The sequence below is a fragment of the Heterodontus francisci genome, chromosome 36 (genome assembly GCF_036365525.1).
Source record: "Heterodontus francisci isolate sHetFra1 chromosome 36, sHetFra1.hap1, whole genome shotgun sequence".
Lineage (NCBI taxonomy): Eukaryota > Metazoa > Chordata > Chondrichthyes > Heterodontiformes > Heterodontidae > Heterodontus > Heterodontus francisci.
Genome location: NC_090406.1, coordinates 24,773,670 through 24,786,875, shown reverse-complemented (window position 1 = coordinate 24,786,875; position 13,206 = coordinate 24,773,670). Strand labels below are relative to the sequence as shown.

The 13,206-nt window shown below is 37.8% G+C and overlaps 1 protein-coding gene across 1 annotated transcript in view; it reads left to right on the top strand.

Annotated features, from left to right (window-relative positions):
- The window catches only part of LOC137351442 (protein unc-13 homolog A-like), a 281,799-nt gene that overhangs the window by 29,708 nt on the left and 238,885 nt on the right, over positions 1-13,206 (top strand). The window contains 3 exon segments of the mRNA XM_068015888.1: positions 3,326-3,449; positions 8,876-8,949; positions 10,280-10,331. Coding sequence (XP_067871989.1) covers positions 3,326-3,449; positions 8,876-8,949; positions 10,280-10,331 — 250 coding nt within the window.

The window sequence follows — 13,206 nt, the reverse complement described above, 5'->3', positions numbered from 1 at the left end:
GACTGCTTCATTATCTGAGGAATTGCAAGTGATACTGAACACTGAAATCATCAGCGAACATCCCCACTTCTGACCGTATGATGGAGAGAAGGTCATTGTTGGAGCAGCTGAAGATAGTTGGGCCTAGGATACTGCCTTGAAGAATTCCTGCAGCAATGTCCTGGGATAGCCATCAGCCGCAGCAATCTTCCTTTGTGCTAGGTATGACTTCAGCCAATGGAGAGGTTTCTCCCTGATTCCCGATGACTTCAATTTTTCTAGGGCTTCTTGATGCTACACTTGATCAAATGCTGCCTTGATGTCACCTCACCTCTGGAAATCAGCATATTTGTCCATGTTTGGACCAAAGCTGTAATGAGGTCTGGAGCATCGGTGAGCAGATTATTGGTGAGTGAATGCTACATCCCATTACTTTACTGATGGTTGAAAGTAAACTGATGGGGCGGTATTTGGTCGCTTTGGCTTTGTCCTATGTTTTGTGGACAGGACATATTTGGCAGTTTTCCACGGTGTTGAGTAGATGGTAGTGTTGTAGCTGTACTGGAACACCTTGGCTGGGCGAATGGCTCGCTCTGGACCACAAGTTGTCAGTTGAGATGATGTCACTGCCCGTGGCCTTTGCTGTATGCAGCACCTTCAGCTGTTTCTTTCATGGACTGAATCAGATAGTGTTCCTTTAAATAAGCAAGAAAAGATTTGAAAGGATCTACTGAATGGAAACATTGAAATCTGTTGATCTTGGTAAAGTTAAATTCATAAGTAGTTGAGGATATACATACAGATTACATTAAATTTTGTCTAATTTTTAAAAATACTTTTAATGACTATATGCATTAAATTACATTTTCCCCCATGCAACAAATAGCTGATAGATGTTATTCTAAAAGTTATCTTTTGTTTTGGAGAAGCTATTTAATGTTTGGCCAAGAAATGAGGTAAATTGAATGACAAGATACTTATTTATTTATTTAGAGATACAGCACTGAAACAGGCCCTTTGGCCCACCGAGTCTGTGCCGACCATCAACCACCCATTTATACTATCCTACACTAATCCCATATTCCTACCACATCCCCACCTGTTCCTATATTCCCCTACCACCTACCTATACTAGGGGCAATTTATAATGGCCAATTTACCTATCAACCTGCAAGTCTTTTGGTGGTGGGAGGAAACCGGAGTACCCGGCGAAAACCCACGCAGACACAGGGATACTTGTATGGCCTATCAACACGAGCATAGGCTAGTTGGGCTGAAAGGCCTGTTTCTAATCTGTATATTCTATGTAATAAAATCCTGAAACCAGCTTACTCAATAAAATAAATTTTCTAAGACTTCTTCAAGAATATATCAAAAATTTGAATATTTTTGTAATCGATGCGGTAGTTTACTACTGTTGGAATTTAGCATTATTGATTATTGTGATTCCAAGCCAGTGCAATAAGTTAGTAGTAAAGAGCAGTTCCTACAAATTCCTTTAGTTTCAACCATTTTGTAGTTGTTCAAATGCTTAGACCCATAAATTCCATGCGCCCGAATGGAGCCCTGAGGCTCCCCGGATATTGGACCTCCTGCCTCAATAGAATGAAGTTGATGCGGCAGCAGAGTGTGCGAATGAAGAGATTGCAATATTAGGCCGCTGCTAGCACCACAGCTGCCCTTGGGTAAGTGGGGCCAGGGATCATTGAAGGGTCTGAGAGTGAAAAGAGGAGACCAGTGAGGGGAAGGGTGACTGGTGGATCAGGAGAGAAAGGAGCAGAGGCTGGGACGGTGACCGATCAGCGTCTGGAGAGGGGGCCGGTGCGGAGGATCAGGGTTTGGGAGTGGGTGTTAAGTATAGGATTGGGAGGAGCACTCCTGCTCCTCCTGGCTCCATGTTCAGGTAAATAAATGTCAAAACCTGCCTTTTAGGTCGCAGGGAATCCCAGGTTCTGGTTTTACTGAGTGCAGTTGACATTGATGTGACTGCCTCAGGGCAAACCGGTTTAGCAGAGGGGGCCTCAGACAGACTTTACTTCCCTTATTTGCACATGCAAAGAATTCTTGCTTCAGGTGTCAGTAAAGGATACCTATTTTCCTTTGCCAATATGGCGGCAGCACACTTTCAGATGGAAATGTGCGCACAATTTCTGCCTGGCATATTGAGAACTTATTAGGCCAGTTACACTGAAAAATGGGGGCTGCACAGCTGAATGTATAGGCTTTAGTGTGTCATCAGTCAAGTTTCAATTGCATTTTTTTTTTTAAGTATGTAGTCGATAATATTTTTTCAGTTTATGGTAAGGAGGAAGGGCATTTGACCCTACCGTGTTCATCTATTCAGAAAATAACATCTTCCCCATCTCTATATCCAGTTTTTTTTTCAGATGATTTTATATTCTTTCTCTTAATACCTGTATGTCCATTTCATTTATCAATCACTGCTTGTGTGACGAACCCTTTGAAATTAGCCAAATTTACCTTTTGCTAGCTTAAATTTAGCCGGTGTGGGTATGATGGGCCGAATGGCCTCCTTCTGCTCTAACGATTCTGCGATTGTGTCCCGTCAGTCACCTCCTTCTGATGGATGGAAAACTCAAGTTACTCCTATCTTTCCTCATTGCTCAGTCTCTGTTACTAAGAATCATTCTTTTTGTGTTGCTTCCAGGACTGGCCATCTCCCTTGTATTTTGGTGTCAAGACCTTTTTTTTCTCCTTTGAATCACAATTACTTTGTGCAATTTGTCCAATACAGTTATATCATTATTGATCTTAAGATTTAAGATTGTAGCAAAAGTCTAGATTTGAACAGCAACTATATTTTTAAGGAAATGATTATTTGTTAACCATTAAAACATTTAGTGTACTTGTGATGATGGTGTAAACATTGCTGTGCTTCTTTATTCATTAAAGCAAGAATGAATTAGCCAGGTTTAGAAGTTGAATGTAACTTTTCATAAGATTTCTGATATTTGCATTAGGTATTTTCAGTTACATGGTAAATGGTTTACATAGAGGGAAGATTGTTTAAGTACTTATGGTATTGATGATTGAGTTTGAAATATTCTTTCATCCTGATTTGCTTTTTTTTGAAGGTGGAATGCAGCCTCAGCTGCCTGTATTTTATATATTATTGTACCACTGTTCTTGTTTATGAAAAATATAGATGGTTGCTACTGACCTAACCATCTATAGTCAATAAAAAGGCACATCCTTCCTTTTTCAATGTGCTCTGTACCTTCAATTCTGTATATTGCATTCATTCAAAACTAAACTATATCTTCCTTTTCTGTGCTTGTTCATCTTCCTCTATATCAATCACTTTCTTTCCTGTTTCTGTTTGAAGGAGGGACCTGGTGAATGGCTGACTCTTGACTCAGAGGTTATAATGACAGATAATGAAATCTGTGGAACAAAAGACCCAACATTTCACAGGATTTTGTTGGACACTCGATTTGAGTTACCACTTGGTAGGTTTTGGCCGAGCTTTAGGTTCTTTTTTTCCCCAATTTCATTAGGGTCCATTTATAATTATCAATGTTCACATGACTACAAAGAGTGGTGTTTTCTTATTAAAACTATACTGCAAAAAATTCTGTAAACATATCCTTTGTTATCCAGAGGGCTTTTGTACTGTTCAAAATGATAACTATTAATGGTTCTTACTTCTACTGTCTATTTAAAGCATTTGATAACTTTACTGAATGAATCAAGTCCTTTATTTCAGTGCCATTTTGCATTTATTTGCTTCTTTTACAACTTTTTGTTCCATCTAACTTCCTTCATTGGAAAAACATTTCCATGGCCAAATTGCTCTACACTGGTGCCAACTGTCGGTCTATTGCATCTTTTAAAAATATTTTTGGTTGTGATTTAAAGGTAAAAATGTTCTCTAGGACATCTAGTAGTATCACGGATTTATGATGCCACCTGAATAGGTAAATTTGAGCTTGATTTAATATCTCAACCACAGGATAGCATCTCTCACAATCAGCAGCCTTTCAAAATTGCACTGGATTATCAGCCTAGATTGAGTTTAAGCCTTGGAGTTTTCCTCATGGTGCACCTCCATACACGGTCCTTGAAATTTTGCATGTTATCCTGTTGGGTATAATACTTGCCAACCTGTATGTCACGCTGTATTTGCCCTTGTGTACAATTCTAGGTTATGAAATGTTTTATTATGCAAGTAGAAATTCAGGAATACAGTAAATCCACTGTATTTTGCAATTTTTGAAATGCAGGGCTATTGATGGTTACTGCTTTGATACCTGAATGAATAAATAACATAAGCACCAAAATTAGAATCCGCAGCTGTGAAACAATGACAGTAGTTATTCTGCCCTAGGGGGAGATGGTAGCGCAGTGGTAATGTCACTGAGCTAGTAATCCAGATGCACAGGCTAATGCCATGGGGACATGGATTCAAATCCCACCATGGCAGCTGGTGGAATTTAAATTCAGTGAATTAATAAATGTAATTAATAAATCTGGAATTGAAAGCTAGTCTCAGTCATGGTGCCATGAAACTATCATTAATTGTTGTAAAAACTCATCTCGTTCACTAATGTCCTTTTTAGGGAAGGAAATTTGCTGTCCTTATCTGGTCTGGCCTACATGTGATTCCAGACCCACAGCAATTTGGTTGACTCTTAACTGCCCTCTGAAAATGGCCTGGCAAGCCACTCAGGTGTCAAGGGCAATTAGGGCATCCCATTAAAATAATTTTTAAAAAGTTGTTTTTAAAAATGATTTTAAACAAAGCAGGAAGTAACATAGATCCGCATACCACATTAAGTTATTGTACCTTGTGTTTGCTGGTAACCTTTGCAGATCAGAGAGTGCGATACAATACTTTCACTTGGAAGATTAAAAATGTACAAATTATTGATTGTACATTATCTGTGGAAAGAGGAGTTTGATGGACTAAGTGACATTTTCTTTCTCCAACTTTGTCCTCATGCTTGCATATCATACACTGATTTATATACATTCATAGAGGTATGCATCCTTGGACAGCATTGCAGGTTGAGGGCCATTGGACAGTAGTGTTTGTATAGACTTAAAGACTTCCCTCCCGCGCCCCCCCCCCCCCCCCCCCCCCGCCCCATTCCTCATTACGCTTTTGTTTTTAGGGAGATATGGTCATGCATGTCTCTAAGAAAGGAGTCCAGATTGGCTGGTAATTTCCTCACTCAAAGTTGAAGCCAGACTTTAGATATTCAGGTTGACATTAATTATGTGTGTGTTTTAGTAAGCATGTATACTATGGGAAGGGTTGTGCTTTGCCAGTAGTTAAAGAATGATCATACAAAAGCAAAATGCTGTGGATGTCAGAACTCTGAAAGAAAAACTGAAAATGCTGGAAATACACAACAGGCCAGACAGCATCTGTGGAGAGAGAAACAGAGTTAATGTTGCAGGTCGATGACCTTTCATCAGAACTGGCAAAACATCCGAGTTCTGATGCTCTGGAAGAAGGCTGACTACATGGGAGGGAGGAGAAATGGCTAATAAAAGAATTGTGAGAAAAGTCATAGTTTTTGTGTATTTCTGCCCATTTGGATAAGATTTAATGATTTTTATTGATGTGTTGAGAAATGTCAGTATTTCCATTATCTTGAACAGACGTTATCAGTGGTATTTTTCAAGTTGAAGCTTAGCGCTTGTGTTTACATTTGTGAAGTAAGAGAGAGACCTATTGCAACTTAGCGATTTGGTACTGCTTTACCAGTGGTCTGAGAGATTAATACTATACCCATTGTTTGGCTGCTGTTGCCTAATGTATTACCACACTTGATCCTAATCTTGTAAAGTTAATTTCCTTAAAGATTTCACTTAATGTCAGAGTACAATTGAAATACTGTACAGGGGACTTTTGACAGCTACTAATAACTGCACAAATCAGAATCAATTTTTCAGAAGAAAAATGAACGAGAGCAATTGCTACTGCTCAACAATGTCACTTTCACCATGTTAAGTCCCACCGCAGTAAGCAGAGCTGCTGATGTGCACAGTGCATACACACTACAGAATCATAGTTAGAGCTTAGTGAAGAATGTACTAGTATGTGCACTGATTATTATGGACAGAAATTTTTTTTTATATAGTGCTAAATTTTCTGTTATTTGCCATAGTTAAATCTTTTTAGTTCATTGAGAAAAAAGCAATAATTTATTGTCATTGCAGAGTGTATTTGTTTGAGAGCAATCCATCATATCTGGTCAATAATGCAACTTGGAATTGCATAATATTAAAAAGGAAAAAAATGTGTGGGGCTGGGGGGAGGGAAATGATCACTCCATCAGTGTTCAAACTGAAACACCAATGCTCTCAACATAATGTTATTCTCAGTAGTCAAGATAAATGTTTTATGTGGAGCCGAGTTTTCAAAAATTTGACTCTGATCTATGTATTAGCACTACAACTATACAACATAATCAGCTGTGTGGTTTGGAAGCAGTCAGATGCTCCACAGAATAGCATACAGCAAGGTGTCGAATGATCTATTCAATTTAGTGCAGTTGATTTTGCATCATTTGCAATGGTTATTAATTCATTAACACTGATTAATCAGTAGCAAATTTAAGGAGGAGTGAATTGCTCCTTAATTTCTTCAACTGCTCAACTGAAAAAAGAACTTTTGGAGACCAACTTGACGATGGAACACAGTAAAATACACACTGTAAATTTGTGACCATTTTAAATCTGAAAGCCAGTGGGAAGTCCATTCAATCTTGTGGGAGGTGGGGTGGTGTGCATGGGAAGGGAAGTGATAATTGTGTGTTATCCAAAAGTGCTCAGTAAAAGATTATAGTCTGAACTTTGCAGTGGTAATGGCGGGCAGAACTATCAACGTTGCCCGTCATTACTCCACTGAAATTGACACCAACTTCAAGCATCTGTAATGCACAAAATAATGTGGAAATCCAGAAGCTGTCTAACAGTGATTCCACACGGCTGCAGAGTGCGCACTGCCAAGATCCCCCGAAAGTGCAGTCCCTAAGTAATCAGTGAATTGACAAAAACTTCCACTGTTGCACTTAGTCTCACTGTAAAAACCATTGAAAAAGTTGAGGTGTAACCTTGTTGAATGAAGTTTTTTCATGGTGTAAAGAAAACTAAGGTACTCTATTCATGTCTTTCCTATTTTACCTTTACTTTAAATGGGAAATAAAATAGTAATTGAATTATACAAACAAGCTACTGTGACTACACATTAGTATAGTTTGCCAAATTTTTCAAATTGCAGTATTGTATTTTCCTGGGAAAATAATGGCTAGTCAATTTATTGATCTAAGATGTATATAACTGAAATGTTTGGGTCTGTCATGCATCCATAGGGCAAAATACATCAGTATGCTTTGGGAAATGTTTGTAGGGCAAAAAGTTCTGATTGGCTGAAATATCTCTTTACCGAAAAAATGTCAAACTGCTGTCTGTGAAGTGAGCCATGGGAAGTGAATGTTCCACTGACAAAAATCTAAGCATGTTGGCCCCTAATTAAAATTTAAAGCATGATAATTGCACAAAAAGTGAACAATTCTGAAACAATTTGCCAAACATATTCAAAAACTTGCAAGTGCCATATTATAAATAACTTCAACAATTTTCCCCTGCCCCGAGGCTGGCTTTATACTCTAATTTAGAGCTTGCCTTCTTTACTTGAACTTGCAGTGCCAATACCTTGTGCGACTCTCTAGATTGTGTTAATGCCCCTTAATTACTGTTTTGGGACTTCTGCACATGCATAACCTCTTGGTGCCAGTTGGCATATTTGTGACCTTTTTGAGTTGGTCTTCAAACCTCATATTTAGTCAGTTTTCAAGATCACTGCCTACATCTCCTAAAATATTGTTCATCTCCATCCCTACCTCTCTCTTACTAGCAGTGAAACCCAACGCTACTGACCTTCCTTCCTACCATTCCATGTTTCCAAGTGTCAATGCCCTCTACCTTGAGTGGTGTCAGATCACTCCGAAACCCTGGCCTCAGTCAAATGTTGCTCACACCCTCCCACATTTCCACTATTTCTGCTCATTCCGTCCTATGTGACATTTTCAAGGCATAACCTTCACAATCACTCCGAACCTCAGCCCCCCAGCCGCAGCACTGCAGTCCTTCATCTGTGCCATTTGCACCAACTCTTAGTCTGCCCCCACCAAATTCCAGCACCAGCTCCTAACTGGCTGCCATCTTGCTACATTGTCTCTGAAAAGATTGGTAGCCTAAATGAGCAAAGCTTGAAGGTCAAGCTTGAACTGGGTTTATTGGCTACTGACAAATTTCCAATATTTTCTTTTCTTCACATTTATGATTAATATAAACAGTATTTGTGTAATTAAAAAATGAAATCTACACAAAGCACCTGGAATTGTGTACAAAATGTGACAAACAGAACGAAATGAAATGCACCTCCGCGAACTGAACTTTACATTGTCTCATCAAAACTCTATTGAGAAACCACCAGCACTTTAGAAATATTGATGGATAAAATAATTCAATGTGGTTGAATGAATATTTGAACCCTGTTACCATAAATTCATGGGAAAAAGTAAGATAGTTTTTCATGGCCAGTGTCCAGCTTATTGGGGTTTAATACCCGGTACTGACTGCAATGAAATTACTATGTGGTGCACAAAGATTGTTATAAGGAAACTTCGAGTACTGAGTTTGTTGTAATGAGATTTGACTATATCTAGTTTCATTGTTGGATTTAATGAAAGTTGAATTTTCTGCTACATTTGGATGTCATATTTTAATAGCTAATAACACTATCTCTGTTAATGCTGCTAATTAGTTTGAATAATCATACTGATTTATAAAAATATACTATACATTTTAAAGTTTAAGCATTTCTTCAAATATACATGAAAATTTATACTTTCTATGGCAGATATCCCAGAAGAAGAGGCACGTTACTGGGCCAAAAAATTGGAGCAACTGAATGCAATGAGAGATCACGATGATGTAAGTGTTAAATACAGTGCAACTGAACTTACAAACATAATCACTATATGTTTAGTAATTCACTGGAAATTCATGTACTATGGAAATCATGTACTTCTGAAATAAATTGGCAAAATTTGGATCATAAATTTTGGATGTCTTACTTTTAAAAATTAACTCTAACACTCTAGATAAACTCGTATTGCCGGACAGTATAATGAGGATTAAATCTTTGGATTTCATAGTATCCCCAGTTTTGGACTTTGAAAACTATAAGGCCAAACATTTAATTATCAACTATAAATTCAAGCACAAATAACATCTCATCATTTTGGCAAGCCAAGTACTTAAAGTTGCTCTCTTGGCAAGACTTTGAGGGCCAAAGGTATATATCCCTATTTTGGATTGAACTGTTACATCATTTTGTTACAAGACATTGGCCGAATTTTGCAATAGGAATAAGGGTGCGGCTGTCTGTGCTCGCTGTCATAACATACAGTCAGACAGTGTCTGCACATGCGCAGTTAAACACAGAAATCCGTAGGTTGCTTTCAGAGATAGCATATTCCTCCACAGGGTGTGCTTTGACAGATCCTCGCTGATAGACTTGGCATAGAAATCAATGCAATGGTGTGAAGGTGAAGTAATTGTCCACTGATCCCCCCACAAAACATGCCAGAAAATTAGGGCTGGTGCATTCAAGAGTAAGTGAACTTTTAACAGTGTGATCATTACTGAAAATCAACCTCTCTGGCTGTAAAAATTTGATTTTACAAGTGTGGCGTCTCATTCCTTTCGAAATTATTTATAGTGGAGATTTTTTTAAAATTAATTTGAGTTTACTTTTTTTCTGACTGTCTCATTTATCCCTCTCTCTTAATCACATTTGTATTTCCCAACCTTTATTTCACTTTCTGTGTATGATTTAAATCTAGTTTAAATTTCCTGCTTTACATTTCCTGGTTTCAACTCTGCGTATCGCAGTGAGAATTCTGGTTGAAGAGCCATGCTGTTTCTTGCTCCATAGAGGGCAGCACTCTTATTCAAGTGCAGCATTAGAGCAAGTTTCCGCTCAAAAGCCTTTAAACCTTGTGGGCAGCTGTCGGCGAGGTGAATAGTGAGTGCTGTGCTTCACTGGTGAGTGTAAAATCTTGGCCATTTGCTGCTGACCTCAAAACCTGAGCCATTATGCAGCACTTCCCATGTCATCACAGTAAATGATCTATTATGAAATGCTTCAGAGATTGAACATTTGAAGTACACTGTGTAAGTAGTGTTCAATACATTCATGCTAATAAGGTCTGTAGCTTTTAATATTAAGATTTGATGGTACCTTTTCTTTTTAAATTAGTATACTTTCCGAGAAGAGGAGAGGCCTTTAGCCATTCCAGGTTCACAATGTTGTAAGTATCACTTAATGCAAATGGTTTTGGAAGTCTAGTCTAAGACTCATCAATTCTTAACACAGAGAAATCTGTATCCTACTTTGAAAATCAAAACAGGAATTATTTAGTTTGCATACATGTTTGTATATAGGTCCAATAACTAATTAACGTAGATACTTTTAGCTACCCTGTACTAATCAGTAATAAAATCATTATGATTAAATTGATTATTCAGAAACTTCTAAGGCCATTGAATTACTTGAGAACTAATTGACGCTACCGTACTTGACTATCGGGACCACTGGTTTTACAGTGAGTGAGCAATGCCAATTTGTGAACTTAAAACTTGATTGAATAATTATTTTCTTGTACCTCAATTGAGACACTACTTAATGTTAATTGCCAAGTAACATTGAGACTTGAATAGCACTAACATGATCTGGAATGATTGGATAAAATGCAGTGATGGCGGTTCGTGTTCCGACTGTTCTGACCTATTTGCCCACATTCATTTGTAGCAGCTTTTGCACCTTAGATGTAAAGATATTCAAATTAATGTGATGACACACACACACACACTAGTCAGGATGCTATAAAAAGAAAGTCGTATGATGGCTGCATTCTGATATGTATTGAGAAGCATACTTATATTATTCTGTGCAACAGATTGTGCAATTGTGTGTTGATATGTTGCAACCAATCTTACCTTGCTTCTTCCTCTTAGAATCTATGACATATTACAAGGGGATTAGTTTTGCCTCAGTGCAAAGTGGTTTTAGGTGCACATTGATATGAAGGTGGCAGTATAACTCATGATTGAATCCAAATCCCCTAGGGGGGAGTTTAACTCCAGTTTGTTTAAAATAGTCAACAGCGCAGGTTCAATCCCTGTACCGGCTGTGGTAGTTCATGGAAGCCTGCCTCCTCACCTTGCCCCATGCTTGAGATGTCCATTGGTTCTCCTGGAAACTTTATAAACATGTTAGTGAGTGTTTTTAAGTTTGAGAAAGCGGATGCTGCCAATAATGCTCTCCTAACGATAAGTAAAGCTATCAAAGAGTTGGGCATTGCAAGTACATTTTTGCAAAGCTCTATCCTGGTGTACAGCTTGCCTTATAACTGATTTGTATGATCAACCTGATAGTTTAGTAGAGCTGCATCTGCTTACTGATGTAGCCTGGGATAAAAGATGTCGGTGTAGATTTTCTGCTTTGGATCAATTGGGAAACTAGGCACAAGTTGTACAGTTTTACTGAAGTTTTGGTTCAAGTTTCTGCCCAAATACATATACATAATCACAAATTTAAAATCTTCCATGAACCAGCACAATTGGGAAGCATATAGAACAAAATTGTTTATTTCCCTTTGTATTAAAAAAATATTGATGTATTTAAGAGTGGTAACCTGGTGCAGTTTTATTAATACAGCTGAAAATGGATTCAGCACAAAAATAAACATATTTAGTCAGAATGTCTAGTCCTCTACCTGTGAGTAATCCAATTTTAAATCAGTAAAATTACTTCTAAAAAAAAAACTATACTGACCCATTTACTAGTTTCATCAGTGTATACCAGTGAGATTCTTAGTAATTAAATATTTGTTACAATGTGAAAATTGCGCCAAAAATAGCTCAGTTTAAAGCTCCTCCTTGAACGGCCGCAAACAAAATTTCAATCTGGGGGTTTGGGCAAGTACAGTTTCCAGTGCAATGTTTTTAAACCACTGTTAAAGATTGCGGAAACTCAATTTATGCTTGATGTAACTTTTGTGCTGAATTGACCGATTTCAGCTGGATTGCCCTAATTAAACCAGTGCAAACTAGCTAAAACTCCATTTCATTATTTTTATGATAGCAATTAGGATTTTATAATGCAAGTGGGAAAAGTTGATACCTTGCCACAGGGCATTTGCTATGAACTTAAAAGATTTTGGAGAGCCGCATTTAGAACTCTGGTCTAAAGTTGTAAATTTTTAAAATTCCTTCATGAAATACAATGATAAATTGAAACCTTGAGAAGCATGACTCAATGACCATTAATTTTAAATGGCAAATCTGATATTTGGAGGGGGAGGAAGGGGAGAATTGATAAGTGAAGTGATTATCAGCAATATCACATCACTGACTAGAACAATAACTTGTATTTATACAGCAACTTTAATGTAAAGAACTGCTTCACAAGTTGGTATAAGGAAGTGAACGTAGAGCCAGGAAGGAAAAAATTAGGAGGGGTGTCCAAAAGGTAGGATGAAGAGATGATGTTTAAATAAGTTTTTTATCTGGAGAAAGAAAAGCAGAGAACTGGAAGGACGGAATTCCCGAAAATAGGCCTGTGCATAATGGTGCTGAAGAGCAGAAAATAGATGAGGAGAATTGAGCCAAGGTTGCATCTTTGAAGTACCCTGAGAATGACAGGTGAGAGAGGAACAAATACCATTGGTAGAGATGTGCTCATTGTATTTGGATTGTTAGAAATGGAACCATGCTAGGACCGTCACATGAAGCTGGTCACGAAGGGTGAGGTGTGGTTACCGTATAAAGAACAATTTGAAGTTATCTAATGTTAGAGTAATGGTAACTTGATTTAACAGCTGCATTATGTATTTCTGTCTTGGATTCACTAATGCTTAGGTCACATCTTTTTACTTAACCTGGCTTTAAATATCTTTTCCTGTTGTTTAGTTACTCACTATCACAGTCCACGCCGTTGGCTTTGGTGGATAATATTACAACATGACAAATTACAGCAACAGCAAACAACAGATGAAAATATGAAAGTAATATAGATTACAACATTTTATTTTACTTTTGTAAATCCAGGTTTGCCATAGATACCTTCTCAAATACAATAGCACCAGTTGCTTACATAAACAAGCTGAGCACCTTACTTCTCTG